The sequence below is a fragment of the Bos indicus x Bos taurus genome, chromosome 10 (assembly GCF_003369695.1).
Source record: "Bos indicus x Bos taurus breed Angus x Brahman F1 hybrid chromosome 10, Bos_hybrid_MaternalHap_v2.0, whole genome shotgun sequence".
NCBI classification, from domain to species: domain Eukaryota; kingdom Metazoa; phylum Chordata; class Mammalia; order Artiodactyla; family Bovidae; genus Bos; species Bos indicus x Bos taurus.
Genome location: NC_040085.1, coordinates 32,183,952 through 32,205,868, shown reverse-complemented (window position 1 = coordinate 32,205,868; position 21,917 = coordinate 32,183,952). Strand labels below are relative to the sequence as shown.

At 35.6% G+C, this 21,917-nt stretch overlaps 1 protein-coding gene and 1 pseudogene across 1 annotated transcript in view; both read left to right on the top strand.

The window, feature by feature from the left end:
• The window catches only part of UBR1 (ubiquitin protein ligase E3 component n-recognin 1), a 154,643-nt gene that overhangs the window by 79,901 nt on the left and 52,825 nt on the right, over nt 1-21,917 (top strand). Inside the window, exons 27-35 of the mRNA XM_027553667.1 lie at nt 215-324; nt 4,726-4,812; nt 5,672-5,853; nt 9,790-9,995; nt 11,980-12,073; nt 12,838-12,987; nt 17,103-17,200; nt 19,797-19,890; nt 21,196-21,344. Of these exons, the coding sequence (XP_027409468.1) occupies nt 215-324; nt 4,726-4,812; nt 5,672-5,853; nt 9,790-9,995; nt 11,980-12,073; nt 12,838-12,987; nt 17,103-17,200; nt 19,797-19,890; nt 21,196-21,344 (1,170 nt within the window). The remainder of the gene's footprint in view (nt 1-214; nt 325-4,725; nt 4,813-5,671; nt 5,854-9,789; nt 9,996-11,979; nt 12,074-12,837; nt 12,988-17,102; nt 17,201-19,796; nt 19,891-21,195; nt 21,345-21,917) is intronic.
• Nucleotides 3,083-4,719, top strand: LOC113900163 (annotated as a pseudogene).

The following is a 21,917-nucleotide window of genomic DNA, read 5'->3' as shown; positions in this document are numbered from 1 at the left end:
TACAAGAGAGACCTAAAGTAATTCCAGTTTTTCAAGTTATTTAATTTAGTATTTGGTACTTCGTGTGATTGCGGAGTCTTCCATTGAAAAATTAATGTAGCTAAGGGATTGAGTCCAAACTTTATCAATGTGAATAACATTAACTGTAAATTAAAATTTATATGTAATTATGAAGTACATGTTAATGATGTAGAATTTTTGTGTTTTAAAAAAGGATTGGGAAGTTCAGCCATGAATGCTCAGAATATACAAATGCTTTTGGAAAAACTCAAGGGGATTCCACAGTTAGAAGGCCAAAAGGACATGATTACGTGGATACTCCAGGTAAACTTAAAAATAAACGAATCATATCTGGTTTAAATATTTAAGAATCCTCTGCATGCCTCTAAGATTAAATCATAGTATTTGCTAATTGTAAAATTATTTATTACTGATCTTCATGGTCACTTGTAATTTTTCATGTTAGTAATATTAATTTGCTGCTGCTGCTAAGTCGCTTCAGTCGTGTCCTACTCTGTGAGACCCCATAGACGGAAGCCCACCAGGCTCCCCCGTCCCTGGGATTCTCCAGGCAAGAACACTGGAGTGGGTTGCCATTTCCTTCTCCAAGGCATGAAAGTGAAAAGTGAAAGTGAAGCCGCTCAGTCGTGTCCGACTCTTTGCAACCCCATGGACTGCAGCCCACCAGGCTCCTCCATCCATGGGATTTTCCAGGCAAGAGTACTGGAGTGGGTTGCCACTGCCTCCTAGAGTTACACTATTACAATCATTGATCATATATCAAACTATACATTTGATCAGCTGTTTCAAGTCTAGTCATCATTTCCGTTGAAGGTTCAGTCATATACTTGGTAATACAAAAAATAGTAATCTTGTGAAACGAGCAAAATACAAATGGTATAGTTAATAACATTAGTGGAATTAAAAGTAAATATTTTAGCTGTGAGCCTCTCATACCAGTTTTTTTTTTAAAGATTGTCAAGACTAGGGAATGGGTCACTTAGAGCAGTAATCTGATTTTTCATGTGGTTCAAATGTGTTACATTAAAGGATTTATCAGGTACAAAAATACAGCGTTCAGTTTGAATTATAGCACAGATATCTCCCTGAGATGCTGTAAGGTGTCAAGGGTCTTGCAGTTGTGTAGCACTGCCTTTCTTATCATAGAGATCTCAGAATTCAATAGGCTAATAGCCCGGTTACTATCATTTAAAGCTTATGAAAGTTGTCAAGGCTTAGATGTGGTCAGTTACATCCTGCAACCCCATTGAAGGCACACACACACACACAAGCTGCTAAATGGTTATACCAGTAGAATACAGATCTTTGACCCATTGGGATCATACCAGTGGTAGATTGGTTGGGGTTACCTGTAATTTGTTAACATGTATGACCTTAAATTCATGGGAATCCCAGGCTACACCTTTGTATCATCCCTGTAGATGTCAAGGCCATAAATTAATGCCACAAATCCACTGAGTTCTGTACCAATCACTCTCTCTAAGGGTAATAACAGGCATAGTTCATAAAGCATCCAGCCTTGTCTCATAATTACCAGGTTGATCATTTTTAGTATGATTTAACCGTTCCCGACATAGAGGAGCCTTTAAACTTAAATGACCATAGCCTGGTGTTAACCATGTTGATCCTCCCCATAATTGTAGGAGTTTTCCTTTTAATAGATGAGAAGTTAATTTTTTTTGAGACTTAGCTCATCACTCCAATTGAGTTTAAATGACCCTAAGAGGAAACTTAAATCTATGGCCAGCTTCTGAGCAGGTATTTTTAATTGGCCAGGTGAGAGGATCCCATCTAGAATTATTATGAATAGATAGAACAGGACATTTCCCTATGTTTTAGTGGAGGAGTCTTTTTAATAAATTAAAATTTGTTTTATTAGTAAATATGTATTGTAAAACTGCTATGTGCCATGCTCATTTCTAGGCTCTGAAAAAGACAGATAAGGTGCTTGTTATCATAGAGTATACACTGAGGTACAGACAATAAACAAAAAATACCAGGATAATTCAGTAGATAAGTAGGGGCAACTTTATATGGGTAATCAGAAAGGCTGGCTTTAGGTAGTAACTTGGAACTGAAAGACAGGGAGCCAGTCTTACAGTAATCTGGGAAGGTACTCCAGATTGAGGAGGCAGCAATGCAAAAGCTCTGAGGTGGCCAGAGAGAAGGCTAGTGTGACTGGAACATAATGGGGGAGGTAGAGAAAGGTAAAGTCAGGCAGCAAAGTCAGAGGCGTTGCCAGGGGCCAGGTCATATAGGATCTTAGAGGTCAAGGGTAAATGGATTGTAGGGACAAGAATAAAAACAGGAACACCATTAAAAGGACTGCAGTAAACCTGGTAAGAAATGAGCCATGACGTAGGCTAGGGGGCAGATGGCAAGAAGCTGGACTGATTCAGGTATAATGTGGCAGTAGGAACTATAGAACTTGCTGATAGATTTGATGGAAGGAATGAGAGAAATCAAAGATGACTTAACTTGGAGCTTGAACTGTTAAGTGGATGGCAGTACCTTTGAGGAGAAGTTGATGAGGTGTAGAGAGGTCAGGAATGTTACTTGAATGGAAAACCCTCCAAATGGAAACATGAAACCAAGGTTATGAAGTTTCTTCTCACTGTATTTATTAAAATATTTTTATGTTATCAGCTAGATATTATTTTGATAATTAGAATATAGTGTTTTTTGCCACATTTATATCAATTGGAGATCTTTGTACTGCTTTGTAATTCAAGCAGTCTGTTCTTTTGATTACTTAATCAGAAATACTTCTTAAACAAGTGTGATATAATTTGATATGCAACTATAACATAATGTTATTACCAAGATTTTTCTTGAAGCAGATTTCATAATTTAGTATTTTTCTTAAACTTACCAATATGATCATTTTAAAATATAAAACAAAAACAAAAGAAGTGAAGTAGATAACTATTTTATAGATTTCATTCATATGTGGAATATTATGGGGAGGGAGGAGGGAGGAGGGTTCAGGATGGGGAACACATGTATACCTGTGGTGGATTCATTTTGATATTTGGCAAAACTAATACAATTATGTAAAGTTTAAAAATAAAATAAAATTTTAAAAATTTTAAAAATAAATAAATAAACGAATAGATCAAAACCAATCACATATATACAGAGACCAGAGTAGTGATTACCAGAAGGAAGGGAGTAAGGGGAGAGTGAAATGGGCAAAGGAAGTCAAACTGTATCATAACGGATGGAAACTAAGCTTTTGATGTGAGCATGCTATAGTGTATGGAGATGTAGAAATACAACATTGTGTATGTGAAACTTGTAGAATGTTATAAGCCAATGATAACCTCAATTAACAAAAAGTGAACTGAACTGTCATTTAGTCCAACATTTATATCCTGTGTAAATGGTGTTATAAATTGGAGATCTGGCCCTGAGAGTTTATTTTTCTATTACATACCAAAGTTCATTGTCAAACTATATGAAAAGCACAAATGTCTGATCTTACAAACATTAGATGATAATCCAAATGATTAAAGTTTTAAGTTCTTTGTGGGAGGTTTCCCACATGAAACTGAGGCTCTTTCAAAATATAAATACTGTAAGTTTTATGGATGTGATATCTTATTTCTGGAATCTTAATATTTATTAATAAAAATGAGATAGCTCTTCCTGGGCACTGACTGTGGAGGTAGCCATCTCCTACTTGGAATTATGGCCACTCTCATAAAGCCCAAGATTGTCAAAAAGAGGACCTGAGGACCAAGAAGTTCATCTGGCACCAGTCAGGGCAATATGTCAAAATTAAATGTAACTGGAGAAAACCAGCATTGACAGTGGGATGCCAGAAGACTCAAGGGCCAGATAATGTTGGGAGCAACAGGAAAACAAAGCACATGCTACCCAGTGGCTTCCGAAAGTTCCTGGTCCATAACATTGAGGAGCTTGAGGTGCCGCTAGTATGCAACAAATCTTACTGTACACCAAGTCTTATTGTACAAACAAATCTGTCTCCTCCAAGAAGTGCAAAGCAGTTGTGGAGAGGACAGCCCAGCTGGCCACCCGAGTCACCAGTCCCTGTGCCAGGCTGTGCAGTGAAGACGAGTACACAACACATGTGCATGTTGTGTCAATAAAACCGTAAAACTCAGACATGAAAAGAGCAAGATAGATCTGTATAAGCTACTTGCAAACACCTCTAAAGATAAATGATTCAGTGAAAATGGAAAGTAGGAAACGACATATACTAGTAGGATCAGTTTTTATGAGACTATATATAAAGAAATATATATTCTAATTTTTTTTCCTGCAAAGAAATGCTAATTATCTTTAAATTTAGTTGATTTGGGCGAGAGGGACTGGCATCAGGAAGAAAAGATTTCACTTTCCGTATCATATCTTTGTCTTTATGTCTTTGCACTAGCAATGTTATTTGAAATTAAAAAAAAAAAAAAATTCCCCTAGAAAACAGAGGTATGCTTATCCTGCAGACTGATTCTGCTGATTTTTGCTATCTTCAAACTTCTTTTTAGCTGAATTGCTACTTATTACGTATTTATATGTATGTGTGTATGCATGTGTGTGGGTGTGAGTGTGTGTGTAAACAGCTTAAGTCAAAAACATTTGGAAACATGACAAAATCAGATGAGTTAATTTTTCTGTTCTGCTCAATTTAACCAAACTTTAACCAGACTTTTTTTTTTTTAACATTTCATCTGTTTTTCACAGATGTTTGACACCGTGAAGCGATTAAGAGAAAAATCTTGTTTAATTGTAGCAACTACATCAGGATCAGATTCTATTAAGAATGATGAGGTAATAACATTATAATGACAGAGATATTCATCTCTGTCTTTGAACTTCACTGGCATGAGGGACTGCTTCTGTTACGTTACAAGGAACCTATTTATTGTAAGGTATATAGGAAAAGCAGAGGAAATTGCTTTTCAATGGAGCTCTGTTGAAAAATACCATATTTTATTAATTTTTGAAGTATTTTAATATCAGAAGTTGGAATGTCTTACAATCCATGCCTTCTTATTATTTAATCAGCAACATTCATAGTGGAACACAGGATTATGGTGCATCTTAGGTTCAATAAAATGCAATAATATTTAGGTTATGAATTTTTCCATAGTATAATGAATCAGGTTTTGAGGATTCTAGTCTTAAAATTGTTGAAATATTTTTACTTGTGGTTATTAACTATCTTTTCTAAAAGAAAAACACTGGTCTTAAGTTAAAATAAGTAAAAAGACACCAATATATCTCAGTAATGTTGTTAACATTCTCATTCTTAGCAATGGGTCTAGGAGTAACTGTTAGACATCACCAAGTTGATTTTAAATTGATTAAATGTCAGTCGTTAAATGGTTGACAGGTGATTCAGAATTACTATTTAACTTTGTTTTTTAATATATCTGCATTGAATATGAAAGGCAGTTTGTTAGATATTTAAGGTACTTGGCCTTTTAAGTTAAATTTTTTTTTAATGAGTTAAATTATTGATGTAAACAAAAGAGCAGTTAGTTGTATGATGTGATGAAGCCTGTATGTTGATTTTGAGACATCAGATTGAATCTGAGTTTACTAAAGGAAATTTTTCCTAAGTAAACAGTATATGTAGATTTTAACAATGGATTTTACCTAATTTTTGTGGTCTCTTAATACTCAGATTACTCATGATAAAGAAAAAGCAGAACGAAAAAGAAAAGCTGAAGCTGCTAGGCTGCATCGCCAGAAGATCATGGCTCAGATGTCTGCCTTACAGAAAAACTTCATTGAAACTCACAAACTCATGTATGACAGTACGTCAGAAATGTCTGGGAAAGAAGACTCCATTATGGAAGAAGAGAGGTAAAACAAAAGCAAAACCAAAAATTAGCAGTTCAGTTTTTCTTGGAGGAAAAATTACATATTCACTTTTAAATAGTGTCTTTTCAAAATATATTTTAAAGTAAGCACAGTTACACTACTTTTAAGCTAGCAAAGGCACAGTGAAACCTCTTAGTGGATGTAATTTTATGTTGATGCACAGTTAAAGTATGCAGTAAAGTTTGTCAGGAACCTTTACACACAAAAAGATATGAAGATGGAAACAGCAAAGATCAGCTCCTGTTCTCTTGTATGTGAGGGCTTTTTTAGGTGCATTTTTTAGTTCATATATTCCACCTTATTTTATATGAGTTCCAATAAAAATGACTGCTGTTACTATAGAATGGGAAAAAACAAAAACAGCTCTTCACCACGTTAGTTTTTCTTTTTTTCTAAAACAGAAGACAGTACTTAGACTTACAGTCATGGAGAACATACTGGAATATGTGTACATGTGTGTGTGCTCAGTTGTGTCTGACTCTTTACAACCCCATGGACTGTAGCCTGCCAGGCTCCTCTGTCCATGGGATTCTCCAGGCAAGAATACTGGACTGGGTTGCCATTTCCTCCTCCAGGGGATCTTCCCGACCAAGGAATGGAACCCGTGTCTCTTGTATCTTCTGCATGGACAGGCGGATTCTTTACCACTGCACCACCTGGAAAGCACATTGGAATGAGAATCAGTAAACCTCGTTTTCCGACTATATGACAATGGTGTGCTCTTAGGGAAATGAGTTAACTTTCTGAGAGCAGTGCACTGTGGGCTGTTATTTAGATACAGTAAGTAAAGGGAGGAGGCAAAATAATGGTACTTTGAAAGCATTCCAATTTAAAATATTGAAACTACCTTCTATGCTTATTTTTAAAAACAAGCTTTCAATGCTCTTTAAAATGATGTGAGTTTTGGATACTTTTAGGAAATTGTGCTTTTACAATAACAGTAGGAACATTATGCTATACATAATACATCTGTTATCCTGAAGCTGAGCACCCTGGCAAAGAATCACAAAGATTATTGACTCAATATTGTAAAGATTAAAATACATATATATGATGGTAAACTATCCTGGGATGACAACAGTAGTAAAACTAAAAACTAATACAAAATTTAAAGCAAGTAAAAGTCCCAGCCCCCTCAATATTACATATTAACAATATATTATTTGTTAAGTAATGAACAAGGGACTATTGTGTATTTATTTAAATGAGAGGTTTAAGCAGAAATGTACTCAGAATTAATTAGTGGCCCTAATGCTTTCAGAATATTTTTATTGCCTGATTGATTGTACACATAATATATGTATTGTCATTGAGAACAATTCACAGTAACACAGTAAGTTCCCTTTAACCATCCTCTACATTCCTGGTCCATCACCTATAGCCATTGTTATAAATAACTGTTGTTCTAGGTGTCTTTCTACACATTAGTAAACATGTGTATGTGAGTAATAATGAATCTTGTTTTGTGTGTTTTAGTGGCTTTTTAAAATTTTATCATACTTTGTCTGCAGCTTGCTTTTTCACTCTGTCTTTTAAATCTTTTCATGTCAATACTGATAGATCTGGAGTGTAGATTCTGCATCATTCTTCACAACTGCTGCATAGTATTACATATTATAGATATCCAGTATTTATCAGATTTTGGACACAAGGTGTTTTTCCCCTTATTTCCCAATTTTCCCATATTACAATGTGTCAGAACATTTTTATTTGTCCCCTTTTGCAATTCTACAAGTTCCTCTCTAGGGTGGAATCTATTAAATGAAAGGACTGGGTTATAAGTATTTAAAATTTTAGTAGATACTACTGTGCTATGCTATGCTATGCTATGCTAAGCTAAGTCGCTTCAGTCATGTCCAACTCTGTGCTACCCCATAGACGGCAGCCCACCAGGCTCCCCCGTCCCTGGGATTCTCCAGGAAGAACACTGGAGTGGGTTGCCATTTCCCTCTCCAGTGCATATTGCCCTCCAAAGTAGTTTGCCCAGTTGTCTACTCCCAGCAGTGTATAAAGAGTTCCTATTTCTTTCATTCTCACCAATACGTAAAATTATCAGCACTTGAAAATATTTGATATAATCAAGATTATAAATTTGTGCTGTTCTGAAGTTCCCTGATTAGTTAGTACTAGGTTGAGCATCTTTTCTTATGATTATTCACTAGCCTGTTACAGTTTGTCTTCCAGTTATCCTTTGCCCATCCATTTTGGGTACTCTACTTTTGTCTTACTGATTTCTAGAAGTCCTTTAAAATTATAGATATTAAAGTTTGTTCCATGTTTCCCATATTTTTCCCTGTTTAAATTAATAATGAAATTTTAGCTATAGCAAATTTTCAGTGTTAATAAAGAGAGATTTGTCAGTTTTTTAGAGTTTTAACTGTTTATATCTTGTTTAAGCAGGCTTTTCCTATCCCAGGATAACAAATATATTTTCTTGAGTACTGAATGAAATCCTGCACTCTTTTCTGCCCTCCCTCAGAGATACTCTGGTTATCTTATAAGAATTTTCACTGTGCTGTTACATACAAATATATGTAGCCATGGAATGTGTCATTCAGCCTTTTGTTTTATTTGCATAAGTGGCGACAGTTTCCCATTTTCATTTACTATTATGTCTTGGAAATCTGTATATGTATGTTCTCACATATAAAACAAGCTCAGTGGCATTTGGGCAGCAGTTCTTTTTCATGATAAATTGCAGGACATTTAGCATCTCTGGCCCTTCATCCATTAAAGTCCAGTAGTGTCCCCTAGGCCTTCAGTAACCAAAAGGTTAACTTCACCCACATGTTGCCAGATGCCTCCTAGAATGTAGGACCACACCTAGCTGAGACCCACTTTTTAAACCTGCATAGTATTCTGTATTACGTAATTTCACTTACATTGATAATGACCATTTCATTTATTTTCAGTTTGTTCGATGACACGTAATATTTCAGGGAGCTTCTTGTGCAGATAGATAGGCATTATTTTGCAGCATGGCCTGTGAAGTCAGATCATATAGGTTAAATCCTAGCCGAATCACTTCCTAGATGAATCATTAAGTAAGTCTCATGCCATCTCTAGGCTTCAGTTTCTTCATCTGAAAAACAGAGATAATAATAGTACCTACCTTATAGAATTGTTGGAAGGAATGAATGAAGTAGCATAACTTTTAAAGTATTTGAAACAGTGCCTCATATTGTAATTTGTGCTTTATAAATATTTGCTCTTATTTTATTATTATTATTGTACACACTGAGTGTATCTTATGAGTTGCTAAATCATTAAGATGTATGTTTTTAATTTTAATAGCTACCAAAGTAGAATAGAAACTTAAATGCCTAATAAGTGGAAAAGGATAAAACATAGGGCACATAGAGTGAGGGTGCTGTACGGCCATTTAAAAATAATGTTTCTGAAGCAATTTTTATGATACGAAAAAATAACTAAGATATAAGTAAATAAAACAGGACACAGACTCTATATATATAATGTAATCTTAATTATATAAAAAATGTTGTAACTGGAAAGCAGACTGGGAGGAAACACACAGTGGTTATTTCTAGGTTGTGAGAGTATAGTGCTTTTTGTTTTCTTCTTTATACTTTTCTAGACTTTCCAAAATTTCTTAATAAGCATGCATTACTTTTATAATATCAGTAAGTTAAGTATAATTGTAATATACATTCTACTGTGTGATCTGCATTTTTTTTTTTCTTTGCAACACAGAATGTATTTTCTAGTAAGCAAATTAACTGATGAAAGTCAGAAAAATTGGGGGGAGGGGCAGATTTTAAGCTAATATTTCTAAGTATGATTTTTATTTTATTATTTTTGTTCTTAAAGTTCTTGCCCTACAGTTACTTAAAATCTACCGGAATCTAAAGACAGGTGACCAAAACATATGTCCTCATTTCTGGTCGTTTCTCTTGGTAGCACCCCAGCAGTCAGTGACTACTCTAGAATTGCTTTGGGTCCTAAACGGGGTCCATCAATTACTGAAAAGGAGGTGCTGACGTGCATCCTCTGCCAAGAAGAACAAGAGGTGAAAATAGAAAATAATGCCATGGTATTATCGGCCTGTGTCCAGAAATCCACCGCCTTAACCCAGCACAGGGGAAAACCCATAGAACTCTCAGGGGGTATGTATTGTTTAATAAATGTCTTTTTGATCATTTCTTTTCTTTCTTGTATAATTAGAAAAATTACTATCTGAAAGAAGTTTGGGAGTGAGGTTGTATTTAGCCTTATTTGGTCAGATCACAATTTACCCATTTGTAAAATTCTTAAGTTTTTACATACCAAGTTGGCTCCTTTGTCTATTTTTTAAATTTTTGGTTAGCACAGGGCCACATTGCTCATTCTGTCTATCTAATCCTTCCATCTCCATTTCATTTTGCTGAACCATTTGAAAGTAGGAATTCATGGCATTTCATCCCTAAATGTTCCCACGTGCATTTTCTAAAACTAATCTATCCAGTATTCTTTGTCTGCCATACTGGGTATAACATTTAAGAAAGTTAATAATTCAGGAATATCTTTTAATATAAAATCCATATTCAAATTTCCCCCAACTGTCCTCAGAAAGTCTTTTTCTTAGCTAGACTTTTTTTTTCATTTAGGATTCAGAATGTTTCATATGTTGTTTTTGTTATGTCTGTATTAATCTAGAATAGTCACTTGCCTTTCCTTTTTTTTCGTGATCATAAGTTTTTTGAAGAATGTAAACTAGTTAGTTGTCCTGTACAGTGTTTTACATTGAGGATTTGTCTGATTGTTGCCATGTGACTAGGTTCTTGTTAAACATTTTTTTGGCTGGAGTACTAATTAGGTAATGTGCTGTATTAAATAATTCTTACATTACATTAGGAGTTCTGCTTTATTTTTTTTCTTTTAAATTTTATTTTATTTTTAAACTTTACATAATTGTATTAGTTTTGCCAAATATCAAAATGAATCCGCCACAGGCATACATGTGTTCCCCATCCTGAACCCTCCTCCCTCCTCCCTCCCCACACCATCCCTCTGGGTCGTCCCAGTGCACCAGCCCCAAGCATCCAGTATCGCGCATCGAACCTGGACTGGCAACTCATTTCTTACATGATATTCTACATGTTTCAATGTCACTCTACCAAATCTTCCCACCCTCTCCCTCTCCCACAGAGTCCATAAGACTGTTCTATACATCAGTGTCTCTTTTGCTATCTCGTACACCAGGTTATTGTTACCATCTTTCTAAATTCCATATATATGCGTTAGTATACTGTATTTATGTTTTTCCTTCTGGCTTACTTCACTCTGTATAATAGGCTCCAGTTTCATCCACCTCATTAGAACTGATTCAAATGTATTCTTTTTAATGGCTGAGTAATACTCCATTGTGTATATGTACCATAGCTTTCTTATCCATTCATCTGCTCATGGACATCTAGGTTGCTTCCATGTCCTGGCTATTATAAACAGTGCTGCAATGAACATTGTGCTTTATTTTTTAAATACCTTTGAAATAATAAAAATGATAGAAAAGGCTAATTTTTTTTTTTTTAATTAAAAGGATCTTTTGTTATTTCAAAGCCGTTGGAAAATACAAGGAAGCAATCATTTTAGTGTATTACCATATTTATACCACAGTTGTGAAAAAAGGCTAACATTATGAACACTCACTGTGTGCCACTGATTTATACTCACTCATTAAGTGCTTTATGTGTATTCACTCACTTATTCCTCACAACAGCACTATGATCTAGGTATCAATATTTGCTCCATTTACCGATGAAGAAATTGTGCTTGAATCATAGAATATCACTTCAACAACCAAGATAATGCAACTTGAAACCTAATGAAACCAAAATAAGGCAACTTGAAACTTAATGTTAAGATAAAAATGTACATTATGAATAGTGGTTGTCATTAATCCACGCTAATCATACCTGAAGTCTAGCTTTATGTTTTCCTCTTTTTACTTAACTATTATGAATATATATCCTGCTACCCTGATATTCTTGAACATTCTTAAGAGAGTTTATGATTAGAATGTTAGAAGTGAAAACCTCTTTTTTGTTTGGTTTCTTTTTATCATTGTGGAACAGATGAATATATACCTTATATTTTGTCTTTTTGTATCAGAAACCATAGACCCACTTTTCATGGATGCAGACTTGGCATATGGAACTTACACAGGGAGCTGTGGTCACGTAATGCATGCAGTGTGCTGGCAGAAGTAAGTTGTCCTTCTGACATTTTCTTGAAAGAAGCTAGGAATATTGAAGTTCTCTAAAGACCACAAAAAGGCATGTTTTCTCATGTCTTCTTTTCTTCTTAGTTGAATAATTGAAGCAGTTTTAATTATTAATTTTGTTTGCATGATACTCATTATAGTATCACCCTTTGAAATTGGTATGTAAAATTATCAACTTAAAATTTTCACTGTACTTTCTTTCTCAAAGGAATTAGTCTTTCTTGATCAGTATTTGTATAAAAAGTAGTTATCTTGATAAAAATCTGATTCCCCTCAAAATATACAGTGAAAAATACCTCTGAGATAGAATAGGACATGAAATTCTAGTTATATGTCTGGAAGAGATAAAAATGCAGAAATATTTTTCTTGGGAAATATTTTATATCAGGTTTACCTTTTGGCATCAGATTAAAATACATAATTTTCCTATGATTGCACTTACTACTTCGCTTGGTCATTGGAAACAGAGGGACATAGTGTCTGTATTGTATATCTCCATGCTGTTGAGGCAGGAGACAGGTTTATCAATATAATTCAGTAAAACTATTTTAAATTTGTTTCTGCCCTGATGTGTCCTCCAGTTTACCCCCAAAAGAATAGGCATGCTATTTCTTCTGTAATTTGTGTATTTTTGCATGTAGATTCTAAAGATGTATATTGGGGCAAAAATTCCAGATTTTTTCACTTGGATTAGAGCAAAGATACCTGTGTAGTTTCGAATGGACCTGTGTCTTGGAATTTTGCAGGTATTTTGAAGCTGTACAGCTGAGCTCTCAGCAGCGCATACATGTTGATCTTTTCGACTTGGAGAGTGGAGAGTATCTTTGCCCTCTATGCAAGTCTCTGTGCAATACTGTGATCCCCATTATTCCTTTGCAACATCAAAAGATAAGCAGGTATATTTAAATTAATGTTTTGGTTAATTTTCTTTTAAGTTGTCGTTAATGTTTTTCATTGTGACTGTTTTGATTAGATTATGAGTTTTTCTTTCTTTTTTCTTTTAAAGTAACATACTAAACGATTTTATTACTTGGATTCAACTTTAAAAATATGATAAAAGCCCTAATTTTTTATTTCTAAAAGAACTGGAATGTTTATTTACTTGTGTACATGTTTTGCATCTTTCTTCTAATAACCATAAAAGCAATAGAACTTTGCTGTCTATCTTAGCGCTCACAGAAGGGAAAAAATTGCAAAGAATATCTATTCCTTTCTTAGAGTACTTTGCCAGCATTAGAGTTGCTATTTGGAGTTTGGTTACTCTTCAGATCTTTGTATTATTATTTTTATTCTATTTTCTAAAGACCCAAATGCTGTAGTTGTAGAGATATGGACAAAATGTTAACTATAAATGTAAATGAAAACAATATGTTCATCTATGAATAGTTTTTTGGTATTCAGAATAAGTTTTTAAACTTTTATATTCTGACCATCTGTGAATGGAATTTAACAGCAAATAACTATTAGTTTTTTATGACAGCTAGAACATTTAATTGTTTATTTCAATATTCTCACGATTCTACGTGATGATAACAGTACTATTAATATTTATTATTGTTGCTATTAGTTTTTTTTAACTCAATGAATTTGTAGTAGTGACAGATATTAGTTTTTCTCAAGAAAATTATTTTATTGATAAAACACTTAACGTGAAAGGAGTTAAAGGTGGTAGGCTTGGCAGTTAGGGCCAGTAAGTAGTTCAGTTCAGTTCAGTTCAGTCAGTTCAGTCGCTCAGTCATGTCCGACTCTTTTCGATCCCATGAATCGCAGCACGCCAGACCTCCCTGTCCATCACCAACTCCAGGAGTTCACTCAGACTCACGTCCATCGAGTCAGTAATGCCATCCAGCCATCTCATCCTCTGTCGTCCCCTTCTCCTCCTGCCCCCAATCCCTCCCAGCATCAGAGTCTTTTCCCATGAGTCAACTCTTTGCATGAGGTGGCCAAAGTACTGGAGTTTCAGCTTTAGCATCATTCCTTCCAAAGAAATCCCAGGGCTGATCTCCTTCAGAATGGACTGGTTGGATCTCCTTGCAGTCCAAGGGACTTTCAAGAGTCTTCTCCAACACCACAGTTCAAAAGCATCAATTCTTCGGTGCTCAGCTTTTTTCATAGTCCAACTCTCACATCCATACATAACCACTGAAAAAACCATAGCCTTGACTAGATGGACCTTTGTTGGCAAAGTAATGTCTCTGCTTTCCAATATGCTATCTAGGTTGGTCATAACTTTTCTTCCAAGGAGTAAGCGTCTTTTAATTGCTTGGCTGTAATCACCATCTGCAGTGATTTTGGAGCCCCCCAAAATAGTCTGACACTGTTTCCACTGTTTCCTCATCTATTTCCCATGAAGTGATGGGACTGGATGCCATGATCTTCGTTTTCTGAATGTTGAGCTTTAAGCCAACTTTTTCACTCTCCTCTTTCACCTTCATCAAGAGGCTTTTTAGTTCCTCTTCACTTTCTGCCATAATGGTGGTGTCATCTGCATATCTGAGGTTACTGATAGTTCTCCGGGCAATCTTGATTCCAGCTTGTGCTTCTTCCAGCCCAGCGTTTCTCATGATGTACTCTGCATAGAAGTTAAGTAAGCAGGGTGACAATATACAGCCTTGATAGTAGTTGCTCTGTCTCTACTATTCCATGTCATTGGAAAACATAATTTTGAATTGTCTTCTACTTAGTATACTAGGACATAGAATGTCATCTTTTATGAAGAAGGTGTCATCAGAAAGATTTATCTTTTATTTGTTGACTACCATGTTGTAAGCATTCTATGCTATATGTTTTTTTTTATTCTTAATATAGTCTAATGAAGTAGGTACTATTATTCCCATTTAAAGATGAGGAATTGGAGACTGTGAGTGGTTTTCACTTGTCCCAAGACAGACCAAGGATTTGAACCTAGACCTGACTCTAAAGCCTCACCTAACTATACACAGGTTGGCTAGTGGTAAAGAACTCACCTGTCAATGCAGGAGACCTGGGTCTGATCCCTAGGTCTGATCCCTGGGTCCGATCCCTGGGTCAGAAAGATCTCCTGGAGAAGGAAATGGCAACCCACTCCAGTATTCTTGTGTGGGAAGTCCCATGAACAAAGAAGTCTGGTGGGCTACAATCCATGGGGTCACAAAGAGTTAGACATGACTTAGTGACTAAACAGCAGCAATAACCGCAACCATAAACAAAAATAAATCATAATAAAATAAAGGAACAACTTCTTGTTACTCTCTGCAAGCCTATTTTACACAGTGGTTTCCCAAGAATTATTAACATGTAAATTATTCTCTAAAGAATATTCAGCACTTTCTTTCCTTGATATCTTTAAGAATAGGATGTCTCAGGGCTGCTGCTGCTAAGTCGCTTCAGTCGTGCCCGACTCTGTGCGACCCCATAGATGGCAGCCCACCAGGCTCCCCCATCCCTGGGATTCTCCAGGCAAGAACACTGGAGTGGGCAGTCCTTTCTAACAATTTTAATCTGTAGTAACAGTTTTGTTACTTAGGATCTGAAAAATATAATTATACGTAACATTTTTATTAGGCATTTGAACTTACCTGTATAGTAGGAATATATTTGCCTCTTTTGTTAGAAAGTCATTGTGAGTATAACCTGAATCCCATGGACAGAGGAGCCTGGCAGGCTATAGTCCATGGGATCGCAAGAGTCGGACATGACTTAGCAACTAAACCACCACCAAGATACTAAAGTTAAGGGCATATAAAAACTTTATCAAAGCTAATAATAAGCTAGCATTTTTAAAGAAAATTGATTATAATAAATCAGAGTATACTTTCATTTCTGAAAACTGAAAAAATTCTTAGGTCAAATTTGTACCCAGAGATAAGAATTTTGGCACAGTTCATTGTATATTTTAACTTCACTTAAAACTATCCTTTAAGTAAACAAATTTCTCCTTTTTCTTCTTTTTAATAACACCGTTTCTGGTCTGCCTTTGTTGTTAGTTTGGATCAAGCTCCTGTGCAATGGAATTTGTATTACAGAGAAGAGAAACCAACGATAAACATATAAATATGGAGTATTGAGTACTGAGAAATAGTGTGAAAGACTAAATTAGAATCATAAAGAGCCAGAGGACAGACCAGTGCATGAGGTTCTTTATAGACCAAGTCAGCAGGGAGCTCCTCTCTGAGATAGTAACATTTGTTCTATGTCACCAGTTCTATTCTCTGAGAGAGACACCAGTTCTGTTCTCTGAAAGAAGAGAATTCTAAGCACAGGCAACACTGAGAGCAAAGACCCTGAAGTAGGAACATATCAGCATGATGGAGACATAGCAAGAAGGCAGCAAGTTCAAGGCACAGTAAGAAGGCAGTATGCTTGGGATGGAGCAAGCAAGGAACCAGATCCTAAAAGGTCTTATGAGCCAAGATTGGAAATTAGAACTGTGTTTTATGTGTTTTATGTGGAAAACCATTGGAATGTTTTGGATAGGGAAGTGATATGATATGATTTACATTTTTAAAATCTTCCTGGCTGTTGTTTGATGAATACATAGATAATAAAGAAACACCATCGTGGAAGCAGGAAGAACAGTCTACTGAAGCAGTCCAGGTGAGGAATAACGTAACTTGAATTAGGGTAATCATGAAGGAGATAGAAAGAAGTGACCAATTTGGGATATATTTAGCAAGTAAAACCTAAGACTAGCTGATAGATTAGAATGTGGGGTTTGAGGGACTCATATATATCAGTGATGACACCTAGTTTTTGACTTGAGCAGCTGAAAGGGTGATTTCACTTACTGACATTTATCTATTGCTTCCAGGAAATGGGAGTGAGGGTGTTATCTTATTCTTTGTACTTTAAAATTTCTCCTCCCTCCCAAAACTGCATTTTTAGACATGTGTGTTTCTATGACCTAGGAAGCTAATCTGGAGGAGTTTGACTTTTTCATACAATTATTTATCCACAGAAAGACCCTACAAATTGAGCTTTTCAGTTTGACCTGTGCCAATGGCTTTAATAACTTTCAAATATCAATTTTCAGCGAGAATACAGAACCTCTTGCTCAACTTTTGACCCTGGAACGATGGATACAGACTGTTCTGGCCAGAATAACAGGTTATAATATGAAACATGCTAAAGGTTTGCTTAAAATTATTTTATATTTAGCTGCGTGAGATTTAAGTGTCAGAATCTTTATTTTTTAAAGTACTTTTTGCTCTAAAATATGGTTTGCAAATACAGATTCATTAAATATTAGAAAATAGAGATTTCCTTAGGCCAAGGGGAGGAAGTACAAATCTGAGGAATGTTTAGTATAAGCAGTGAGTTTCCTGGGGGTTTTTGTCCCTTCTTTATTCCCCAGTTTTGACCCCGGCATAGCCTGAGACACAGAACTATGCGGTGGACATGAACAGTAAAAAACCCAGAAGAGATGCCATCTTTCTAGCCAGAGAACTTGAGAAAAAGCTCCTCAGAAGCTGGAGAGTGTAAAGGGAATTCCTGTTGCACGTGTTTTTGTTTTGTTTTTTTCTGTTTTGGCTCTTTCCCAAGGCCATCTCCAGTCATGGAACTGCACTGCCGTGGTGGCCACATAGACATCTAAATTCCCAAGAGAAAATCAGTCTTACTGGCCAAAAGAACTGGGAGAAATGGGACCACTGTGTTCCAAAAACTGCAGGGTGAATCCTCTTTTCTTTTTTTAATTCCCAGTTAGGTGTTTTTGTTTTGTTTTATTTTTTATTTTATTTATTTTTTTTATTTTAATTTTTTTTTTGGTCATACTACTAAGCATGTGGGATCCTAGTTTCTTGACCAGAGATCAAACCTGTGCCCCCTGCATTGGAAGTGTGGAGTCTTAGCCATTTCTTTCCCTCACAGCTTCATCCCAAGATTAACTCCAGTCACGTGAATCTGCATGACAGCACAGGGGACTATAAAGCTGAAAGAAATTGATCATTTTGACTAGAGGAAAGGGGAAACAAGGGCCCCTTGCAGCTAGAGAGAATAGGGGTAAATCCCAGAGAGGAGAGTGCTATGAAAAGGAATCTCCTACTTTTGAGACCAACACAGGTCCAGAGCTCACCTCCAGCCTACACAGGTGCAGAACAGGCCCAAAGAAGGGTAAAAACAGCTTTGAGACTGAAACTACATTAAACCACCACTCAAGTCCCAGTCTAAGTTCTGAGTAGTACATGTACTAGCAGACTCAAACAGTTTAACAAAGGCTCTGAAAACTAACATTGGAACCACTCACAGAGTGAAACAAAACTTATGGAACCTAATTGGGTTGGTTGCCTACTAGAACAACAACGAAAAAGGTACATTTTTCCAGAGAATGTTAATGCAGGCCTTTTTTTTAATGGATATTCAAAATATCCAAGACCCTGATGCTGGGAAAGATTGAAGGCAGAGGAAGAAGAGGACAGCAGAGGATGAGATGGTTGGATGGCATCACCAACTTGATGGACATGAGTTTGAGCAGGCTCCTGGTGCTGGTGATGGACAGGGAAGCCTGGCATGCTACATTCCGTGGGGTTGCAAAGAGTTGGACATGACTGAGTTACTGAAATGAACTGAACTGAATCCAAAATTACTCAAGGTACAGAGAACCAGGAGGATCTGACCAACTCTCAAGGAAGAAACAATCAATCAAGTTCCAATCCTGAGATGTTTAAATGTTGAACTTTTCAGACAAAAAGTTTAAAGCAGGTTTGTAATCATGAAACATGAATTAAAGATGAAGACTCATGGAAGTGAATGGAAAGACAGAAGTTCTTAGCAGAGGGGAAAAAATATATATGTAGAAAAAGGACCAAATGGAGATAACAGAATTGAAAGAATACTATATGAAAAAAAAAATTTTAACTGAATGAGCTCAGTAGTAGAATGGAGATGGTGAGATAAGAGTCAGTGAATTTGAAATTAGATAAGGGAAATTATGCAATGAAGAATTGACAGCAAAGTGATGGAGAAAAACATATAGCCTTAGGGACATATGGACTCTTCTTTTGTTCCCTTTAACCCAACGTTTTGTGTCATTGAAGTCCTGAAAAGAAAAATGATGGTACTGAAAAAATATTTGAAGAAATTATAACTGGAAACTTTACAAATTGGTAGAAAGACTTAGATTTATAAATTTAAGCTCAGTGAACCTCCAACAGATAAACTTAAAAGCATACCTAGATAAGTCATACCCAAACTTCTGGAAACCAAAGATGAAGAATCTCAAGAACCACCGGAAGAAAACTAACTCATTGCACTTATGGGAATGACAGTCTTAATTTTGATGAGGTTTAGTATTCACCCAAGGTTTTAGTAATAGTCACTAGCAGAGCTAGGATTCAGACCCAGGCAGCTTGGCTCCAGATCCTGTGCTCTTATTCACTAAAGTACTATGCATTCACTAATTTCTAAATAGAAATACAGAGGGACAGTTACTGATGTGGAAGATATATATGATCTATTAATGAGAAATCAAGATATATAACAGTGCTAGAGTTATTATCCTTTTAAGAAAAAAAAATCTACATGTGTAACATTTATATGGAGAATAGAAAAATATCACCCTCATGCTATCTGATTATCTGGGTGGAAATATTTTGAATGGTTATTTATTGCTTATTAGCATTATCCAAATTTTCTAAAGTGATTGTATGTAATTTACAAAAGCTTTAAAAAGTATGTGTCACACTGAACTCCCATGATTGTTTTTTTCTTTTTCCTTTTAATTTGTAAGGAGAAAACCCAACAATTCCAGTCCTGTTTGATCAAGGAATGGGTGATTCTACTCTTGAGTTCCATTCTATTCTGAGTTATGGAGTTCAGTCTTCGTAAGTATCTAAACAAGAGAAGTTTGTAAATGGTTGTGAAAATAAGAGTGAAGAACAGTTCTTCCTTCCTTCCTTCTTGCTTTATTTGTGAAAGTGTTTTGTTTATCCCATTTTTATCTTGTTGCCATCTCCCTAGAGTTTTATTTGTACTGATATTAAGTGATTTGAGATAGAATAATATGTATTTAATATGTGTTAAGACAAACCATGCCTATAATTATTTTTAACCAACAAAAATGCTATTTTTATATATTTCCACCTATAGGAAGAGCAGAATTTAAGAGACTTAAGTTAAAGTCACATCTGACTTGCTCTGTGACTTCTGAAAAGTTTCAGGTCACTCCACCCCCACTGCAATTCATATTCTCATTTGTAAGATTGAGACAGTGGTCTCCTAATTTACCTCATACAGTTATTGAAAAGATATTTATGTGAAGACGCTTTGAAAAATATAATGTATCCAAATCAGATACTATTATTTAATGAATAATATGAGGTTCATTTTTCTAGTTGTGATCCTTGTTTACATTGTATATCCTGTCAGTAATGAAAATACTTGTTACAAAGCAAAAGAGACACTGATGTATAGATCAGTCTTATAGACTCTGTGGGAGAGGGAGAGGGTGGGGAGATTTGGGAGAATAGCAATGAAACATGTATAATATCAAGTATGAAACGAGTCGCCAGTCCAGGTACGATACACGATACTGGATGCTTGGGGCTGGTGCACTGGGACGACCCAGAGGGAGGGTGTGGGGAGGGAGGAGGGAGGAGGGTTCAGGATGGGGAACACAGGTATACCTGTGGCGGATTCATTTCGGTATTTGGCAAAACTAATACAATATTGTAAAGTTTAAAAATAAAATAAAATCAAAAAAAAAAAAGAAGTTCATGAAACCAGGAATTATCATTGCTAGTACATGGATTATTATATATACACACAGACACACAGACACCCCTATCAGCACAAAAGTACTTCTTGGTCCCTTTTCATATACTGAAATATATATCAGATATGTTTCCTCTGATTTTTAATCCTGTCTCTAACCTGTTCTTAATTTGGACCTCGACCCTTTCTGCTGTGATCATTTACTGCATCTTTTACAAGAAATTATCTGGGTCATTACCATTTTGTCAGATACATTTTTCTACCCATAGGAGTTACAGTTCTGCTTTCACCATTTTTTTCTTAATGAATAAACCTTCAAAAGAAGTTAAATTCTTGCTTCAGTACCTAAGTGGACTTCTCAGTAGGTAGCCCCTTTTAATAAATCCTTATTTAAATTTTTATTGTTTTATTTTTAGGTTAAATTATTCTAATAGCATCAAGGAAATGGTCCTTCTCTTTGCCACAACAATTTATAGAATTGGATTGAAAGTGCCTCCTGATGAAACGGATCCTCGAATCCCCATGATGACCTGGAGCACATGTGCTTTTACTATCCAGGCAATTGGTAAAGCCTATAAGAAAACTGGTTTGGAGCTTTTATAGAAACAGAATTAACATTGACTGATCAAAAATTATTCCTTTTTTCCCACCCTAATGGCCTGGAATACTTTGACTTAAGGACTCTTGGTATATCAGTAGATTAGGTGGCATGATGCCATTTAGTTTGAGGATATTTTGTTTTGAACTCTTTTAACTACAAAAATGGGCATACATAACAGAAAACTAAATATACTTGAAATGAACAGCATGAAGCAAGCTGTATTTAAAAGGTGGCAATATAACAATGAAAGATATGAGAAAAAGCAAAGGAAGGAGAATCAACCCAGAAATATCCAGTAATTTTTATTTATTTTACACTTTGAGAGAAAAAAGAAAAGTAAACCAAACCATCTAAAAAATTACCAGGAGAGAGAAAGGAAGACTGAGGTGGTCAGGAGAAAGAGATTAACAGCAAGAAACCTCCCAAATCTGAAGGGAAGCCTACTGTTAGATTCTTTGCCGTGGTGAAAGCTTCTTAGAGAAAAGTGTTTCAGATCAACATGTTATACACCTTGCATTTACATGGTCTTATCTCTCG